This window comes from Lynx rufus, unplaced genomic scaffold (assembly GCF_022079265.1).
Source record: "Lynx rufus isolate CCGP_SWC_20201006 ecotype Redwood Valley unplaced genomic scaffold, mLynRuf1.p SCAF_6, whole genome shotgun sequence".
Classification (NCBI taxonomy): Eukaryota; Metazoa; Chordata; class Mammalia; order Carnivora; family Felidae; genus Lynx; species Lynx rufus.
In genome coordinates this window covers 65,783,763-65,804,240 of record NW_025814878.1, presented here as the reverse complement: position 1 = coordinate 65,804,240, position 20,478 = coordinate 65,783,763, and the positions used below count along the sequence as shown (strand labels likewise).

Below are 20,478 nucleotides of genomic sequence, written 5' to 3'. Positions count from 1 at the left end.
GATCTGTAATTTTCTTTTTTGGGGGCATCTTTATCTGGTTTTGGTATCAAGATAATGCTGGCCATATAGAATGTATTTGAAAGGTTTCCATCATCTTCTGTTTTTTGGAACAGTTTGGAAAGACTAGGTATTAACTCTCCTTTAAATTGGTATAGATTTGGTGTGTCTGTGGAGGAGAGGATTAGCGAGTCTTCCTACCTAGCTATCTTGGACGCAAAGAGCCGTGGTCATCTTTGTAGCTTACATTGAAATTAAGTAATATGTCTTAGGTGTGTTATTTCAATATGCTGTTTAATGGCAATGTACTGTTCTGGGTATGGAGTTACACATATAATTTGTTTTTTGTCTACTATGTGGTTTATTTACTTATTTATTTATTTTTACCTCCAGTATAGTTAACATACAGTGTTACATTTCAGGTGTACGATATAGTGATTCAACAGTTCCATACATCACCCAGTGCTCATCACAAGTTCATTCTTTAACCCCCCTCACCTATTTCACCCATCGCCACACCCACCTCCCTAAATTACACGTATTTTTACTTCCAGATTTTTTCACTTAATTTGATATCCCAAGCATTTTTCTATGTCTTCCTTTTTGTTAGACTTTAAAGTTGCTTATAGTTCTTACTCTTATAAATAATGCTATGATGAACACTTATGTGTATAAACATTTGCTTCTCAAGTTATTTGCTCCTTTTTAGGATAATTGGGTCCATAGTTAAGATGTTTAAATCTCTTCATAAATATTAGTAATCTACTAAATAGAAAGGTTGTATGAATTTATATCCTACGGGTAGGATAGGATATAAATCGAGTCTCTGTCTCAAACCTTTGCCATCACTCATATTATTTTTAAAGTTTATGCCAAATCGATTAAGTATATTGTTTAATTTTTATTTCCTTGTTTGTTGGTGAGGTAGAATGTTTTAGGTTTATTTGCTATTTGCCCTTCATGGAAAGCGCATTTAAGAACTCTTTTCCTAGTGCCATCGTATATTAGTTAAGACTGTTTTGTAAATAAAACCCACTTCAGCTGGCCTAAGCCCAGGGAGGAGTGTATTAGATGACTGCTGGACCAACCATCTCAAGGACCTTGCTTCAGTTCAAGGAGGGTGACAGATGGGTGTGTAAAACCTTAGTCCTAATTCCCAGTTCTAGGTGAAGGACTCTGGCATGGGCTCTGGTGCGGCATGAGTCTGGTGTCCATGCCTGAAGCAATCAGCCGTGCCCCAGAACAAAGCTGTACGTCAACACAGTTGCTCTTGACAGAGGATAAGGACGTGGGTGGAGTAGGCCAATCCTAGAACACGGGAGAGCAGCTCACAGAAAAAACACGAGGGCCGAAGAAACAAAACAGAAGGTGCTCACCACATCTCCAGAACTGCTGCTGCTTTTTTGATTTTTGAACATCATGTGTGTCCCTGACAGGAGAAGAGCTCACCTGTGAGCCCTCCTCACACCTCCAGAACTGGCCCTTCTTTGTGTTTGTGTTTTGAACATCTGATTGTGGAACAACCCTTGTGGAGCTGGCCCCTGCTGACAAAGTCTCTCTCCCTGGTATGGACCTTGTCAAAGCAGTGAAAGTTTGGCTTTCCTGGGTGTAGGGTCCTAACGGGAAATATCAAGATAAAGGGGGGCGGGGGGATCCAGGAGGGCGTGACTGAAAAATGACCATCATTGGTTCTCTGGAGCACTCCCCTAGTACTCCTTCCTCACCCTTCTTCACACTTGCTTTGATTTGATTACTTTCAGTGAAGCACTGAGGGGATGTATTCACTAGGAACACTGGGTAAAAGCCCTGAGCATTCTGCTTCTTTTGCTATCTCATGGGCAGCTACTAACATTTTAAGGGCTTGGAAGGGTGTTAAAAATTAATTGAAAAGGGTAATGAAAGTAATGAACAGCTCCATACTTCTAGAAATAGTTTTCCTTTCAATAATAGTCTTGGAAATAATGTTTTAAGACCTACAAAAATCCTTCTATGCACAAGGTCTGCATTGGCTCAAGTTGTATATTTACCATGTTCAGTCTTTTCAACCCCTTAGGAGGTAAACAATAAGAAAGAGGCCTTGGCTTATACAAAAACATGCTCAGGGATTGTGAAAAGCCAGGAGTTGGATGCATACTGGATGAAACTAGAATAAAAGAAGTTGAGGTTTGCCTCTGTTTTCACTGGTCCCTGCTGGTCCCCCAGAGCCCCAGAGGTCAAGAGACCAGGGCCCATCCTTAGATCATCTCCATCCTCTGCTTTTTGCTCATTGAATCCTAGATGCGTGTTCTGGACAAGCTGATGGTTGAGCGGCTGTCAGCAGAGAGAACAGAGTGCCTGAACCGCCTGCAACAGCATTCAGATACAGAGAAGCATGAGGGGGAGAGACGACAGGTGAGAGCCAGGATCTGCCCTTAACTAGGGATTTACCACACATCTCCACTGAGTTAAGACTCAGACCCATCATTGAAAACCCAGAGGCCAAGAACCCCTAATAGCATTCTTATTACATAGTGTGTCCTTCTTTTCTAACTCTGAAATGAAGTTAATAGGAAAGAGCATGTAATTCAGTTCATTTGTTGCTGAATATTCTGGTAATAGGTGGAGACAGAACAGTTAATGGAACACACCGGGAAAATGTGGTCTCTGCCTTGAATCATTTCTATGTATTGTACATTTGCTGGGTATTGCTCTGTAGTTGAACAAGATTTGGTTCCTGCCCTTGGAGTTTGTGGTCTACCCAAGACAACAGACATAAAATGAGTATTTTTTGAGTGTGTGAGAATTTATGCTCCTAAGCGGCCAGACATTCTTGATTTGTAAGATTTGGGAAGCTTTGGGTGTTCAAGGTAGCTCTGAGTCCCTCAATGAAGATTATAGAAACTATCACCATTGGTGCTATGTGCATCCTGGTCTACAGAGGGCAAGCAGAGAAGGCTGTGTGGCCTGTGGGAAGGGAGGGGGAGGTAGTTCACAACGTTTAGGCTGGTCAAGATGGTATCTCGAACTATCATAATTGAAAAACCCACTCTTGGTGGTTTACTTCATAACCATGGATCCAATTCATCTGGTGTGTGTTGTTTTTTTTTTGTTTGTTTTTTTGTTTTTTTGTTTGTTTTTTTTTGCTGTCATTCGTTTGTTTTTCTTTTTAGATGTCATTGGTTGACGAATTAAAAACCTGGTGCATGTTAAAGATTCAGAATCTGGAGCTGAAACTTTCTGGAGATTCTAGGGCCTCTAGGACCAAATCCACACCATCTACTTGCGAGTCGTCTACAGGTAACGCATGTGCAGAGAGAGCCATTCCATTCAAAGGTGGTAAAACCCCCAGATATTGTTCTTTGCTGTATCCTGTGGACCTAGGATAGGTCTGTGGAAAACACTGTAGGGGCAAGGACATATTTTGCTTACTGCTGTGTATTCAGTTTCTATATGGTGATAAAGCACTCCTAGTTAAGTGCTCAAGAATATTTGAGTAAAAGAACATAGAGTAAAAGGATTGTTGACTGGTGACAGCAGTGTTTGAGGTACGATGTTGATGGTGTCAGAGTGGGCCCCAAAGATGAAGATTGATGAATGGACACTGGTCTTCTCAGCAGGTCTCTTGCTCTGGCCCTTGTTCTTCCTTCTCCTTTCTTCTCTTTGATCAGCCTTTTGCCTTTGTCCAACTGTGGAAAACTTCCTTAAACAGCAGTTCGTGTATTAAAGCTGCCCCAGGTGCTAGATAACATGACGTTTCAGACAAAGCATCTTTTTATTAGCCACAGTGATTATACTCCATGATGATAATTTTGAGGATAATCAGAGCCTTTGTAATTAGGCCTCCATGGGGGATTTTCATGTCAAGTGTGTTCTGTTACCATCGACCATCTCTGGAACTGTGGTAACATTGGAGAAATCCTGGGCAAATTTTTCATGATCGGTCTAGTTATGGAGCTTGGCTGGAGCTCTGGGTATGGAGAAAATGACCACCTCTCCAAATTGGAGCTTGGGTCAAGCAGCTACTAACTGGGCCTATGGTGTGGAAAAGGCCCAGAAATTAGGGAATGGGTGTGTGTGTGTGTGTGTGTGTGTGTGTATAATTTTAATGTTTTTGTTTATTTTTGAGACAGAGCATGAGCAGGGGAGGGGCAGAGAGAGAGGGAGACACAGAATCTGAAGCAGCTCCAGGCTCCGAGCTGTCAATACAGAGCCCGACGCAGGGCTCAAACTCACAGACTGTGAAATCATGACCTGAGCTGAAGTCGGTCGCTCAACCGACTGAGCCACCCAGGCGCCCCAGGGAATGGGTATATTTATTTCCCTCAGTACATGCCCAGTTCTGTTTGGGAGACACTTGGTGAGCTGTCATCCTTAGCAATCACAAAATGGTACCCAGAGCCTTTTAATGAAACTGGCTAAAGGAGCAGCTGCTTTTGGCTTAGATGCCACCAGTGTGGTTAACATCATTACCCATGAAAGCCCTGACAAGCCAAAATGATAACCAGGGGCAAGTGGAAGGGAAGGGCAGAGCAGAAGCTGCACATGGTGGTTGGCGATTGAGAAGGCCTGATGGTTTACGGGATTATCAGGACTCTCAAATGCCAGCCCATAGCCACATGACTGTGTGAACGTGGATTTACTCTGAGTTGTGTTTTCCTTCTGCAACTAGGCGTGGATCAGTCCGTGGCCACTGCAGGTCCGGTAGCGGCTTCTGACAGTTCTCCTCAGGTGGTTAGGCCCAAGGAAAAGGCCTTCAACTCCACTGCTACCCACAGACTACAGCAGGAGCTGTCTTCCTCAGACTGTACCGCGTCCCGACTGAGGAATGTCAAGGTCCAGACAGCCTTGCTACCCTTGAAAGAGGTGGCCAAGTGTGATCAGCAGGCTGGGCCCTGTGTTGACAGAGGCACCCAAACCAAGAAGTCTGGGAAAAGTGGGCAGACGAGGCATCGGCCCCAGCACCCGGCACCCGGCACCGCCAGTGGGCAGCTGCCCCCGGCAGCGGGCAGTGAGCAGACTGCCTCTCACGTTCGAGACACCTCCCAGGCTCTGGAGATTACTCAGTATTTTTTTGAGGCTGTTTCTACCCAGATGGAAAAGTGGTATGAGAGGAAGATTGAAGAAGCGCGAAGCCAAGCCAGTCAGAAAGCCCAGCAAGACAAGGCCACCCTGAAGGAACATATTAAAAGTTTAGAAGAAGAACTTGCTAAACTAAGGACTAAAGTGCAGAAGGAAAATTAGAATCTGGGAAGTGGCCTGAGAAGGGATTCTTGATGATTTCTGCTTTTGCATCTATAGATGAGCTGTGCCCAAGATGTCCATTCTTGTGCACGTAGCAGACTTGCCTTTAAAAACAAAAAGTCAAATTGCTGAAATGTGCCAGGCACACGCTTTCCTGCGCCCTGAAGTTATGAAACTTCAACAGTGACCACCAAAGCCAGGGGAAGCTTGCTTTGTGTTAGGTTTCATTACAAACTTAAAACCTCGGTCTGGGTTCATCTGAGGTTCAAAAGCTCAGATTAAGTGAGCCACGCTAAGAAACGGAAAGATGTGTAAAGCCTGAAGCCTAAAATTCAGGATGTGTGAAATAACATAAATCAAAAGGAAGAAAAATTAATCCCTTGTGAACTTTAGTCATTCATGTGAGCACTCCTGTGGTGCCCAGATGAGAGCATCTTTCTGTACGAGCTATGGCTGAGATGTGCTAAATCCTCTCTTGAATTCCTAATTCTTAAAGTGATGACCTTTTAACCAGATGAAAACTTACCAAACTGATTTTGAGGAGAAAAAGATTTTCATGATGTCACTAGATCCAATATATGTTAAAGTATTTTGCAGTCAGAAGGTATTTAAATGATGAGTAATTGGCTACTAGCACTGGGAATATTTGTTAATAAACTCAAATGAGAAAGGTTCAGATCATTTGGTCATGATTTCTGTATTTTCAGTCAAAATACAGAAACACTACAGTTGATTAATCCTACCAATTTTAAAGCAGATTAATGGAAAAGCATTCACCTAACAATTACCTGAAACTTCTATAAGCTATCCATAATCAAACCCAGTTAACCAAGAGTACCTTTCTAAATTTGAGCTTCTCAGTCTACATTTTATAAAGAAATAAGGCTATTTCTTAAAAGTATTTCACTTCTAATTGTATACGGTCATTGATGAACCTCAGAAGTTACCCACTGCTTTGCAGTCTTTATGTCAAGGTAAAAATTGTCAACTCAGTCTAGACCCCACAATTCCCCATCTTGTGGAGCCCCAAGGATTTTCCTCTCCTCTGTGGAGTATGTAAGTTGTAAAAGTAGCTTGGGTATGTTGAAACTTTGGATTTAGTTATCTTTTAAGCTTCTTGCCCCTTGGTATGTGGAATTATATTCATCTCCTCAAAATTCCATGTATGCAAAGAAATGTCAATTATATTTCCATTAACCCCAGAACTGAGAAACTGTTGTCTCTAAGTTTGAATAAAATGTTGCTCACAGAGCCAAAGAAAAAATGACTTCCTGACATGGGAACACCCAGAAAAACAAAGTATGTTTTTAGTCCCTTTGTTCTTGCCTAACAAGCTCAGTTTTTGTTTTCTTAACAGTGACGATCTATAGATCTAGATGTAGGTCACCATTACACAACCTGGATAGGGAATCAATTTAATATTCTCCCAAGTTTATGTTCATGTGCGTGTTAGTCTTGTTCCTCAGCTACTGTTAAGAACGTCTGATTCTTCCCCAGAGGATCTTGTTGCACTGATAAATGTAGAGGTACTTTGCTTTTCTCATCTCCGTTCCTAATGCAGAATCACAGAATTGCAGAGCTAGATGGTACCTTCAGTTTTTTTAAATCTTTCCCTTATCCAGCATCACTGAAATCTTCAGGAGCTTTCCTCAATATACATCAGTTTCTTAAGAACTGCCAAATACTCAGAGAGGAAATCCTGAGATGTTCAGTAAGTTGTGGTCTAAGCAGGAGTTCTTTTCACTTACCAAAATAGCTGTTATCTCAAGGAGTATCCTTGTTGAGAAATGAAGACAAATTTTATCTAGACTACGGAGTGCTGTGGTAGGAAGTATTTTGATTATGCAACCCCTACTCATCAGAAGCGGGCAGCTTACCATTGTGAACTGGATATTTTTGCCAAAGTCACAGGGAAGAGACTAGGGAGGACTGAGAAGGGTCCAAGGCACCTAGTCTGACAGGTTACACGGATCTTTCTCTACTAGAACGGAAAACCAGTAGAGGTGAGGAAACAGGATCAGTCTGCCTCCTAACACAGAGAGATGGCAGCATCTCAAGGCCACTGCAATAGCTTATTTTAAACAACTGGGTTTTTTTGTCAAAAAACTCAACTATGGGTCTGATGTGTATTTTTCCTTTTTTCCCTTGTGCTATCTGCTAAAAGGAGCAAATGCCACAATAGTACTTTTCCAAAGAAGCAAAACTATTAATTTATTGGCTGTCATGTGGGTTGTGTTTGAAACAGAGATTGGAGCTTTCAATAGCTATGGGGAAATGATGTAAGACACAGAAAAGTTGTATAATATTGCAGTGGGGTTTTTTGTTGGTGAATTATTGCATTGAATATAGTAAATATCTGTGATTAGGTTGAATATAGTTCTAATCATTTGACTTTGGGGGCCCAAAATAAAGGAAGTGATGTTTTCACATTTAAATCTTTTTTTTTCAGTCAAGCGTTGATACTGCAGAGATATGTTGTCTTCTATTTAATATTTTTATTAATTTGAATTTGTCTCTTCCAAGCATTAAATATGGTTCTCAACACTATGGATATTGAAATCCTTATTTAAAAAATGCAAGTATGACTGCTTTGTTTAGTGTACATTTTCGTTTCTGTGGTTGACCAAATTTATGTTCCCAGAAAGAGTGCCTTCACCCAGCTACATTTTACCTTGTTTCTATAGAAGTGTGATTTCTGGGGCACCTGGGTGGCGCAGTCGGTTAAGCGTCCGACTTCAGCCAGGTCACGATCTCGCGGTCCGTGAGTTCGAGCCCCGTGTCGGGCTCTGGGCTGATGGCTCAGAGCCTGGAGCCTGTTTCCGATTCTGTGTCTCCCTCTCTCTCTGCCCCTCCCCCGTTCATGCTCTGTCTCTCTCTGTCCCAAAAATAAATAAATGTTGAAAAAAAAAATTAAAAAAAAAAAAAAAAAGAAGTGTGATTTCTGGTAAATACATTTGCTTCAAAGTAGAGGTCAGATGCACTGCATGAAAAATAAATTTTTCAGAAGCCCATAATATGGAAATACTTCTTAGTGCAAGCTTAAATGTTTTGCTTAGTATTTTCTAAAAGGTCAACAGTTTGAACAGAACAAAACCTCTTAATTGTGTGCAGGCAAAATAACATTTTTGACAAAACTGTTCATAAAAGCTAAATACATTTCTTCTTGTGATATAAAAGCCAAATCAATTAAATAAGATTTAAAGACAAACAAAACTGACCTTTTAGACTACTTATGCGTAAGAAAAATTTTTGTTATTTTAAAGGGAAATATTCTTCTGTAATACTGTCAAAATACCATGACAATAAATGTTAACATTAAATCCATGAGACACCTAAAAAACAGCACAACACTTTTTCTAATGCAAAACAGAATGGGTAAAAAAGCGACATAGTAAACACAAATAGTAAATTTAATTCTGACAGAATTTCTTAAATGCCTGACTGAAGGAAGGAAACCGGCTGGGCGATTTCTAGTTTGGCAAAGTGACATTTGCTTTTGAGCCTGCTTGGACCTTAACTCTACGTAAGCCCAATTTTTTCCCACAGTAGACGTGAGCTGCGTCCCTGTTTGGCCACATTTTTCTTCCATAAAAGAGACAAGTTAGGTAAGTGTGGGTCTCCCCCCTCTCCTGCATGGCTGCTGGTGTGTCTACAATAATGCAAATACCAGGGAGAATGTTCTGCTTTCCTCAAATGTTCAAGCCCTTTGCTCTGCAGGCACATCCGCAGCAATGCCTGTGCCTTGGTTTTGAATTTCCTACGCGATGGCACACTTAAAAGGAGGAAATGACATAGGGACAGTCAGTATGCAAATAGCCCTAGCCATTTCTCCTCATGCTAGAATGCTTTTGTATTAAAAAAAGCATTTTTTTTAATATAAAGATTTGACTTACTGTAGTTCAAATACATAAACTAAACATCCAAACATCTGAAAATTAAACCTTAGGAACAAAACTTGAATACTTGCCAGAGTATGGTTGGGCTGCCCGGTTGGTTCAGTCAGTTAAGCGTCTCACCTCTTGATTTTTGGCTCAGGTCATGATCTCATGGTTTGTGAGATTGAGCCCACTTTAGGCTCTGCACCGACAGTGTGCAGTGTGGGGCCTGCTTGGGATTCTCTCTCCCCCTCAGCCCCTCCCCTGCGTGCACTCACTCTCTCTCATATAAACTTTTTTTGTTGTTTTTTTAAAAGTATGGTTTATAGGGAATATCCAAAAAGGTAATTTGTTGTCTAATCTAGAACACTGATAAGGATGCTAAATGTGTTTCACCAGCAGTTCTAATCTGGCCAACATCTTAACGAGCATGGTTCCATATGTGAGAGGAGAAGTTGTTGTTTAGGCTAAGATTTATTTAGCGCTAAAGTCTTGTCATTATATAAGATTATAAAAATCCTAGCCTCTGGAAGATGAAAATTTGCAGTGTTTTGCCCAGTTTAAACAAAACAAACCCAAGTTAGATTTTCTTGGCATTTTTGCATCTTGCAAATTTAAACCACAAATGCACTTACATCTTTGACATACACCAGAGCTAGTAAAAACGTCACCCAGGTCACTGACTTCTACACCTCATAAAAGGATGATTTTTAGTGTCAAGATCTTAGATTTATTAGAGACAGCCTAACTTGAGTGTGTATATCATGCTGTACAAAGAAAAGTATTCTGTGTTTAGAAACTTCACAAGTGCTTCTGGTTCATCACATGGCCTTGTGATAGGTTGACTAATGTGTACACCTATATACAAACCTGATAATTAGCTCATGCATTTTGAATTCGATTACCCTGTTGAAGAATGATGTTGTCTTGCAGGCTTTGAGGTTATGGAAGGGTCAGGTGGACCCTGGCAATAATGTAAGTCATTGACAAATGCCACTATCTGCTTCTCTTGCCTTTGGCACACAATCCAGTACTAGGTAACCATTCTGCAAAATTTTTCCTACATTTTCCAGGTGTTGGTCAGGTTCTTGGATTAATTTTTTAGATCTGTTCTGTAAATGAACAGAGGTCAGTCTGCAGGACTGTCAATCCAGCCTCTTCCATAAGCTTTCACTAAACTGTGTTACACATTTTGGTCTCAAAATGTGCTCAGGTCAATTTCTTGTCTTCAATGTATTCTTAAAACTCTTTCTCTTCCTGTCACTGGAGGAGAACCTAATGCACCAAGGATATTCCCTGATCCTTTTACTTCTTTCTTTGTGGATGCTAAGGTAATTGCATTAGTTTCATCCAGAAGTTGTCTCTTCTTTTTGGTTAAGTGCTTCAATGTGTTCATGAGGCTTCTCTCTCTCCTCTTTCCAACAAAGATCTAGATTCCCAGTGGTGACTTTTCGGAGAGTCCTCTGCTATGAGATCATAACACATCTGAAGAACCTACCTCAACAACCCTGAGGGGTAACACAGAAGGACTTTTTTCAAGAAAGGTCCAGGGTATCTCCTGAGGTCAGTATGCTTCCAATCATAAATCTCCTACTGCTTCTTAAAACAGCTTTATTGACTTATTTAATTGACGCATAGTACTGCTGTATATCAGTAAAAAAAAACAAAAAACAAAAAACAAAAAATCAGAAAAACCTAGCTTTGTTGAAGCAGAATTCACATACCATACATGCAAAATGTACGCTTCGTTGGACTTGAGTATATTGAGTTGTGCATCTAACACCACAATCTAACTTTAGAGTGCTTTCATTACCCAGAACCGGAACCCCATATCCATTAAATTCCTCTCCAGGCTATCCACAGCCCTGAGCAACCACCTCTTTCTGCCTCTTTCAGACATTTCATGTAAATGGAATCCTACAATAAGTGATTTTCTGCGATTGGTCTCAGGGTTCATCCATGTGTAGCATGTATCAGTACTTAATTCCTTTTTATTACTAAATCTATAGGCATCATAGTCACTTATCGGTTGATGGGCATTGGGATTGCTTCTATTTTTTGGCTGGTATGAATGATGCTGCTGTGAATATTCCTGTACAATTTTTTTGTGGAAAGGTTTTCAGTTCTCTTGGTTACAGACCTAGGAACAGAACTGTCGAATTTACTCTCTTAAGCAGCTGACAGTCTGTTTTCCAAAGTGGCTGTGCCATTTTCTATTCCCACAGCAATGTGTGAGAGGTTCAATTTTCCTATATCTCTACCACCATTTGTTATTATCTTTTTTATTAGTTATTTCAGCTGATATGGTAGTGTCTCAGTGTGGTTTAGACTTGCATTTCCCAGATAGTTAATGGTAGGGATCACCTTCTGCATTGACCACCTGTACTGGTTTTTGCTACTTAAACTGCTGACATATCCAAAAACATTTTCAGAATACAAAGTATATTTTTCAGTGTTAAGGCAATTGTTCTGATGTGTTTTTCCTTGACATGCCATGCTCCATGTTCTGTATTTTCCCAAGTACTGTACAGTTTGACTTGGTGTTAGGCTGTCCATCATGGAGTCGAATCAGCTCAACAATATACATGGAGACTTTGAAAATCTTTCAGGATAATGCTACAGTTAAGATTTTGCCAAAGCAAGTGTTTTTTCTAACTCCTTGAGCTGCATATTGCCTTGAGTAATCATCATCCGGATTGTATCCTGTAGAAGAAAGTGAAATCTGGTCATTGTTCTACCTGATTAAATAGAGCTGTACTTTATCATTTTATTTGTTAGTCAGGAACCAATACTGAGAATTGGAACTTCTGGGTATCAGGAAAGCTCCAAGCTGACAACTATGGGTGCACAGTGTCTGGCATGCTTTCAGATACCCTAGTCATCACACTTCCCAAACCATCATGCTGTCCTATTTATAATCTTTTCAGGTGTGTATGTATGTCCAGTTAACAGACAGGTGATGCTACTGTAGAGCAAAGATTAGGAAATTTAAAATATCACTGGGGTAGAAAAATAGTAACATTAAAAGCAATGACGAAGATATATCATCTCTGTGACATACTACAAGATATCTACTCATCTTTTAAAAAAAAAAATGCCAATTAATACAAAATGGTCAGGGCCTGTCCTGCCTGTGATCTCTTTCTCACCTCTTCGGTGGCACCTTTGTTTCTTTTGAATTCTTCCCTTGCCCAGTCCTTCAGGTATTTGCGATCAGAATCATTTGGAACTTGCCGAATTGCTTGCAAAATCCTTCTGTAGAGAAGTAGAACTTGTTGCCTTCTCATGAACTGTAGAATGGAGGAGAAATGTCAATACAACTGCAAAACCTACAGCCCAGAGGGCTTTACTTTGGGAAACCAAACTAAACAGATGACTTTTCTTTGCCTTTTTCAAAACTGAGGACCAAAGAAAAACTTTTTCCTTTTCAGAAGAAGGCAAAAAGTTTGGGCTGTTTGCTTACTCCTTTGTCAAACCTAAGAATCTTTAACGTCAAAAGATGACCACTGGGCAGAAAAAGGGCTACCAGTTACTAAAACCTGTGATTACTGTAACAGCACTTTTTCTAAACCAATGCAGTTGCTAAAATCCTTTGGTAATCTCATTCTTTACAATAGCTCAGTACAACAGCCAGAGCAATCTTTCCCGTGGCCAAAGCGTCAAGACATAGGCAGCGGGTTGGCGGGTGGCCCGCCGAATCCGTGGCCAGATGTCAGCCCCCACCCCAGCTTCCGCAGCAGGAAGCCCCGCCCCAAGCCGGGCCAATCTCAGGGGGAGTGCGCACCGGGTCAGAATTCCCTGGAGGGCTAAGCCGCCCCCGAGCCCCACTCTGCAGGGGGGTGTGGAGGGAGAGACGGATAATTGAAATCAGACCGTGGGAAGCTGCCCTAGAAGGCTCTCGAGAACAGGTGTTACCTGCTTTAGTGTTAGAGTCGCCGGGGGTAACCTGGAAGTAGCCATGTCCTCCAGGCAGCGTGGTTCCCCTACAGCTCCAATGCGCAGGAGCGGAAGTGGGGGCGTGGTCAGCAGGCGGTGGGGGGAGGGAGCTCGGTTTCCTGGGATACGGCCTGTGGATTACACTTGGCCCCCAAATCCCCTGCAGTGTGTCTAAACTGAAGCCCCAGCAGTTGGAACCAGTAATGAGCTATGTATAACCTTGGACAGTTTTGTCTTCGACCAAATTTTCTTTTGGGTGAGAGGGGATTACAGTTCTTGTGCCACAAATAGTTGTGATAAAAGGAGTGACAAGGCAACTGGCCCAGTTCCTGGCACTGTGGTTTTTATTAAACGGAAGTTTGAGAGTGAGGGGTAAAATTTAGTGTATTCCTTTTGAGCTTTTTAAACGTGCATAGTTAGAAATAATGAAGATATGTTTACTTTAAAATCTACTTTTTTTTTTTTTTTTTGCTGTTCCATCCTGGTGTTTTCTGTTTGCAAGCAATTTCCTCATGGTGGTAATCTTCATGGTTGCCATTAGTTATGTTAATCTTAAACATAAAGGTTATTTTATCAGTAAAAATGGGGTTATTTGGGAATAGAGAATTCGCAGTTGGGTACCTACAAGCTCTGGCAAAACCATAGGCAAGCCCAATGAACATAGGGGGGGATCTTATTTTATGAAGAAGAAAGTTGAGGGGGGTTGTTTTGAAAAGTCCATTGGAAAATAAAGAGTTGAGGGTGATGGTTTCTCATTGAGTTTCAGGGGAGGTTGAAGTCTTGTACATTGCACCTCTTCCAGCTTTTCCCTGTTGGCGCCTGTAATTTAGGATTCTTTTCTATTGACCTGTTTTGAGTCTGTAATGGACAATTCTTCCTGGAAGGGACATTGAGTGGTACAGCTTTCCTTTCTAGCCTCCTGACTCCTGTGAAGTCTCCCTTTATTAATTTTCACATTAGTTCTTAAGAGGTTTTAAATGGCTGCCCCATTGGCGTTTTAACAATTTTGTATCACTAATAAGACACTGAAAATGCGCACACTTTTAAGCTTTTATTTCCTTGTAATTTTATCCTCCCCACAACACATAACTGCCCTTATGTAAGTAGGATTAGTGAATCTTTGCTGTGTTTTTTGTCAAATAGAATTGTTCTAAATTAGAATATAGCCAGAAATGTTCATTTGATTACCTGTTTAGTGAGCATTTACTTGATTGTGTCACTTGCTGGAATTGTTTGGTGTGGTCCCCTTTTCTAATTGTGTTTTTCTGGCAACTTGATTTCTCCCAGCCTCTTTCCTCATCTGTAAAGTGAAGCAAGACCTGAGTCCTACTAGAAACAGGACCTGCCACCTATACTCTTGATGATTAGCTTTCTTGAACATTACCAGGCATTGTATAGGTGATGCTGTGACTACTTTTGAAGTTTTGTGTAATTGCAATAGCAACTCCTTTTTTTCTTATAAAAGTGAAGTTAAATATCCCTTGCCACGTGTATGAATTGTCATGACTGGTCCATTTATGGTGATCAAGGTTTTTATTCTAATTTTATATGGGTTGTTTGCCTGTTTAAAAATTTTAGTCCTTTTGGGGGCACCTGGGTGGCTCAGTCAAGTGTCTGACTCTTGATTTCAGCTCTGGCCATGATCATAATTCGGTAGATCAAGCCCCACATCAGGCTCCATACTGACAGTGAGGAACCTACTTGGGATTCTCTCCCTCCCTTTCTTTCTGCCCTTCCCCTGTGCTCTCTCAAAACTAAAAGCAATTTTAGTCCTTCTGTTTATATAGCTTTCAGAAGTTTCTATATAGTCATGTATTATTCTTTCAAGCCTTCTCAATTTCATCTTTTCCCCTTCAGAGCTTTGTAATTCTGTATTTATGTCTTCCTGGTTAACTTTAAACTAGGTGGTGTAAATATTTTAGTTTTGATTTATGGCATGATGTGGATGTCAGTATTTTTGCCAGCTGCTAAACTATAATTTGGACACTATTTATTAGATCATTCTTCAGAGGTACCTGGGTGGCTCAATCGAGCATCCAACTCTAGATAATGGCTTGGGTCGTGATCCCAGGGGATCAAGCCCCACATCAGGATCTGTGCTGACAGTGTTGACAGCATGGAGCCTGCTTGGGATTCTCTCTTCCTCTCTGTCCGTCCCCTGGCTCGTGTGCTCTAAATAAATAAATGATGCCCATATGGTAAATTTTTTTTAGGGTCTAAACAAATTGTTCAGGATTATTTCACCTAGGACTAGTATGTTTTATTAAATGGCAGAACTACTCCCCTGTAGTTTCTTGTAAGAATCTTTTATATCCTTTCCCTACAGATCATTGTAAAATCTTTATTGATACTGTTGAATCTATAAATTAGAAAAGACATTTTTATACATGAACTCATGCTAGACCCTGAAATACTGTCATGAGTCATAGATGCTCCCCTGTCTTAGGTCTTCCTGCCTAAAGTGGGAGTGCAAGTCCAATGCAATATTACAGATGGTGTCAGGGTTCATACCCGAGGGCTTATTCTGAGCTAGGTAGGTGTTTCCAGAAAGGCACATTAGGTAAAATTCCAAAGGACACCTAGGATGCTAGCAGATTCCAGGACTTCTCATTTGCTGTAACCAGAACCTTCTGTGGTAGGGATTCTGGGAGAGAAGGGACAGGAGAGGTCACCCTAGAAGCATGATCTCTTTCTTGGATGTTATGAGATGAAGCAAGCAATGCCACTTGTCTGGGCTACCACCAAAGTAGTCCAGACTACAGATTAAAAGCGCTCCAAGGGTGCCTGGGTGGCTCAGTCAGTTGAGCATCGGACTCTTGATTTTCGGCTCAGGTCATGATTCCAGGGTTGTGGGCACCCATGTGGGGGGCTCCACATGGAGCCTGCTTGGGGTTCTCTAAAATAAGAGTGTCCAGGTGCAGTGTAGTCAGGAGAGCAGAAGGGAAGACGGGATAAAAGACCAGACAAGATTGGGGTTTGGATGAAGTCTACGTAAGGCAGCTATAATGGTTAAGCTGCAAGTGAGAGCAAGCATACCCTCTAACTCCCGCTCAGTGACTCAAGTGCATCATGCTGCTTACCCTCACCCTGTCACAGTTCCTGATAGGTCTCCTGGGACTGCTCCCACGTTTCCCACCACAGCACAAGCTGCAAACGAGACTCTTGGGTATCAGCAGGGAGGCTTCAGTTTCGATGGTCCGATTTCAAAGGTACATATGACAGACCACATCAGAATGTTGGTGTCTTTCCCTTTCAGACCCATTATAGACGGCTATGGCCAATGAAACCTGTCATTTTGGAGCCAAATCTGTACAAGCCCTTGTTTTCCACCAACTTACCCTTTCCTGTGCCACAAGGCCAGAGCATGGTTGGCAGCTCACCCACCATGGACATGAAACACAAGCAATAAATAAACCCTTATTTCAGGAAGCCACTAAGGTGGTAGGTCCATGGTGGGTCCAGCGTAAGCTAGTGACCGCTGATCCAGCAGACAAGATCATTCCCTTAGTACACCTTTTACACACCTGTTGTGTCCCATTAAGAATGGTTGCAGGGATGCTTGGTGAGTCCATCTGATTCTTGGATTTGATCTCAGGGTTGTGAGATCGGGCTCCACACTGAGCCTGCTTCAGATTCTCTCCCACTCACTCTCTGCAGTTTCCACCTCTCAAACACTTAAACTGGTCACAAATTACAACAGTGGTATATATTTAATAATTTTCAGAATATAAGCTGCATAGCTTTTTAGAATAAAAAATGATATAACTTCAGGTACATGCTTTAGGACACTTGGTTAAACAACAAGCAATCTGTGTCTTCGATGACCACCTCAAAAATGTGGCAAACTTCACAGTGTAACTTGAAAACAAACAGGAGATAGACGATTACGTGATGGCATGTTGTCTACAAAACGACATTCTGACAACTTAAATAGAACACAGCAACAATTTCAAGTATTCAATCAGTGCTTTCTGGCCAAGTAAAAACTGTCTAAAAATCATTGATGTAGTTTAACTGGGGGGGAAAAAAAAGTACTTAGTTTTCTTAAACACGGCATTTCTTTTCCAGAACGAGACTGGCTCAGTCCAGCTTGAAAGCAGTGTGAGGAATATTCTTCCCCTTAATGGTTAAGAAAAAAATGAACTAAAGAAATAAATTACTACGACACCAGGGACCGTGGCGCTGAGAGAATGAAATAAACAAAGGGAAAATCACTTTTCCATCATTGCATAGTCTCCCGCAGCAGCAAATGCAAAGGACGGCACAGAAAAGCCACTTCATTTTTACACAGCCCAGGGGTCATTTTTCGGCTTACCTGGGCTCCTATGCTATCTGGTTGCTTTGTAAGAGCACACACACCCTGACCTCCCTAACCCTCAAAGAGAAGGTAGTTCCCTGCACATGAAGCACAATGACAAAACACACGCACTCGAGCCTCTAGAAAGCTGCAGCTGTCTCCGCCTCTTGACGGCATTTAGATACACACTGTGGGATCGGCAAGGCGGAGCCTCAGAGCAGGGTCACAAGGGCAGCTGCCTGTGGTCCTTTGTCCAAAGGACTGGGACGGTCCCCTTCTCCCAGCAGCTACTCCTCCAGGGGGGCAGCAGCTGGGCCCTAGCCTCCTCTTGGGCCGGGGCTTCCAGGTCCAGACACCGGCCGCTGCCCTGGGTTTGTTACGGCTGTAGCCGGGGCAACAGCAGAGGCCGAGGCTGGCCAGGCTCTGAAAGCACATTATAAGATAAAGTGTACATTGTAATAAAAACTGTCTGCAGCTATTAGATGAATCTTTATAAATCAGATCTAAGATAAAATAACATTTTAGAGCTGTGAGTTCGGAAGCAGTTGTCCAAAAGAGGGAGCAACAGGCTGGAGGCGCCAAAGTCTGACAATGGTGTAAAGTCTCACTTTAGACTGTGTTCCTTCCCTACAGGTGGTCAGAGGCTGCCACCAACTCAAACCACTGCCTAAGAGCATCACTGAGCGTCTCGGGGAGCGCGTTCACATCGCGAAGGATGATGTAGAATGGGAACGGGAACTCTTCCATGTAGGATCGGATTTCAGGCATCTCTCCAGGTCCTTTAAATATGGGCACTTTGATGTCCAAGATAGAATCCTGTAAACAGGAGACATTTTGAAATAAAAACCAAACCAGTATTCTTGGCTAGCTCTTCCCTGATCTCTTTTGCTAATAGTTTTTAGGTCTCCTGTATCTAACTCCTAATATAAAATTAGCTTTTATTATTAAGAAACAATTTGCAGAACTTTCATTAAGGAGGCAGATCTCTGAGCACCCCTTCCAGGAGAATGGACACTGAAAAAGAGGGAGAGACCAGAAAACCCAATTTCCCATATTCTACTTGGAGTAATTCACATTAAATCTTCCTACTTGTTATGCAGGCCTTAATGTGACCTGCAGAGACCATGCTTCGCCTGGAACAGAGCTGTCCTGTGGGGGTCTTTCACTTAGCAACTGATGTTTCCTGCTCTGAGAAGGGCACTGCTAGGATACCAGTAACTGGAAAGGGCTGGTGTATAGTTCGAAGTAGACAAGGCCCATCATCAAGGCTGCAGTACCGGAAATGACACAGTACAGAGGGAAAGGATGACCCACTAGAGCAGGAATTTGCACAGCAAGTGGTTAAGAGGGTGGTCTCTGGAATGTCCGAATTCTGGCTTTCTTGACCTATGACCTGTGTTTCTGTCCTTTACTGTAAAGTGGGAGTATTAACAAAAAATACAGTGCCTCGGATAGTGTCCGGCAGAACATAAGGAGTTAAGGTGTGACCTAGGCCATATTTCAGAACATGATGAAGGGTATCCCCACTTTATCCCCAAAAGCAGCTTTTAGTAATCACTCACCCGTGAACTGGGATTGTCCAATACAACAAAAATGATGAAGATGTTAGCATTCCGGGCAGCCTGGACTGCTGCCAGGACTCTGTCTTTGCCCTCGAGGAAAAGGCCGCGCCCATCAGAGACCACCAGGAGGAGCTGTGCGTTTTCTGTGGTAGAACATACAGCAGGAGAGGAAGGGAACAAAATGAAGATCCCACTGTTAACAACTCCAAGCTACCTAAAGACAAATAGGTTAATAGCACAGAGAAAGCCGACACTAAACAGACATCTGAAACTGATGAATTCTGGACATAAGCAAAAGGGACCTCTAAGATGGGACATTAGATGCCACAGTCGGACACAAGGCTACACAGACATATGAAGCTTCGGTCAATAAAACAATTTCCCTATCACATTAGATCAATTTCATTGTATAACAGCATACAAGAATTAAACATATACTCATGGCTATAAAGTATAAAAATGGCAATATTGAGTAGGCCATTAGAAGAAACTGCCTAAATCAGAAACCTGGAACTGGGTCTTCCAAATTTCTTCTACCTAATCTGGGTATTTTTCTCCTCTGAAAATTGACTCATTTAAAAGAAAACTTAAGTAGAAGGGGCCATTAAAATAATTTTTTAACGTTTGTATTCATGGTTTACTTATAATGTTTCCAATGGAAGACTACATACAGTGCACGAGGGCAGTCTTTCTCTCAAGGAAGTTTAGTGAGTGTTGAGAGGTGTGAAGGACATGCTTCAAATAGGAAGGTTCTCCATGAAACGATCAAGATTGAGAGATTTTAAGAAGAGCTAGATACAGAACTGGTGTGTTTCAAGCCCTAAGTCAATCGTGGTTGGATTAGCTGGTTTCTGAATTATGTCCTCCCCTGCTTCCCTCCGTTATTAAAATATTACAAAATATTCTTTATACTAAAATCCTACACCTTGCTCCTCCTTCACAACGCTTAACTCTGTTATAACAAACTACAGCTGACCCTTGAACAACACAGGTCTGAAGTGTGTGAGCAGGTCCACTTATATGTGGATATCTTACTGTATAGCACTGCATATATACTTTCTCTTCCTTATGATTTCCTTAACCTTTTCTTCTCTTTAGCTTACTTTGCTGTAAGGATACAGTATAAAAGACATATAATATGCAAAATTGCTAATTATGTTATCGGTAAAGGCTTCTGGTCAACAGTAGGCTATGAGTAAGTTTTTGAGGAGTCAAAAGTTACACGGATTTTCAACTATGCAGGGGCTCGGTGCTCCTACCCCCCACCCCCACCCCGCTACCGCATTGTTCAAGGGCCAGGTATAGTTAATTAGTACCTAATTCCTCCAGTGGTTATAAGCCTCATGAGTATGGGTTCAACCCAAATTTCTGAATGGATAAATGGCTGAGTAACAAATTACATGAATGCCTAATATCTCTCCAGCTCCTGCTTATAACTTTTCCTATGCAGCGTCCACTTTAAAAATTTTTTTTTTTTTCAACGTTTATTTATTTTTGGGACAGAGAGAGACAGAGCATGAACGGGCGAGAGGCAGAGAGAGAGGGAGACACAGAATCAGAAACAGGCTCCAGGCTCTGAGCCATCAGCCCA

General features: G+C 41.7%; 3 protein-coding genes across 3 annotated transcripts in view; 1 reads left to right on the top strand and 2 right to left on the bottom strand.

Moving 5' to 3' along the window:
* ANKRD6 (ankyrin repeat domain 6) overlaps positions 1–7,967 on the top strand; it is an 83,680-nt gene extending 75,713 nt beyond the window's left edge. Inside the window, exons 13-15 of the mRNA XM_047103260.1 lie at positions 2,275–2,388; positions 3,147–3,273; positions 4,646–7,967. Of these exons, the coding sequence (XP_046959216.1) occupies positions 2,275–2,388; positions 3,147–3,273; positions 4,646–5,217 (813 nt within the window). The 3' untranslated portion in view covers positions 5,218–7,967. The remainder of the gene's footprint in view (positions 1–2,274; positions 2,389–3,146; positions 3,274–4,645) is intronic.
* Positions 7,968–9,356: 1,389 nt separating this feature from the next.
* LYRM2 (LYR motif containing 2) lies at positions 9,357–13,067 on the bottom strand. The gene is made up of 3 exons (XM_047102418.1): positions 13,008–13,067; positions 12,242–12,382; positions 9,357–11,795 (listed from the first exon to the last, which is right to left on the bottom strand). The coding sequence occupies exons 1-3, from the start codon at positions 13,050–13,052 to the stop codon at positions 11,715–11,717; spliced, it is 267 nt and encodes an 88-aa protein (XP_046958374.1). The 5' UTR covers positions 13,053–13,067; the 3' UTR covers positions 9,357–11,714.
* Positions 13,068–16,723: 3,656 nt separating this feature from the next.
* MDN1 (midasin AAA ATPase 1) overlaps positions 16,724–20,478 on the bottom strand; it is a 174,384-nt gene continuing 170,629 nt past the window's right edge. Inside the window, exons 101-102 of the mRNA XM_047102371.1 lie at positions 18,888–19,030; positions 16,724–18,141 (exon numbers count right to left, since the gene is read on the bottom strand). Coding sequence (XP_046958327.1) covers positions 17,953–18,141; positions 18,888–19,030 — 332 coding nt within the window. The 3' untranslated portion in view covers positions 16,724–17,952. The remainder of the gene's footprint in view (positions 18,142–18,887; positions 19,031–20,478) is intronic.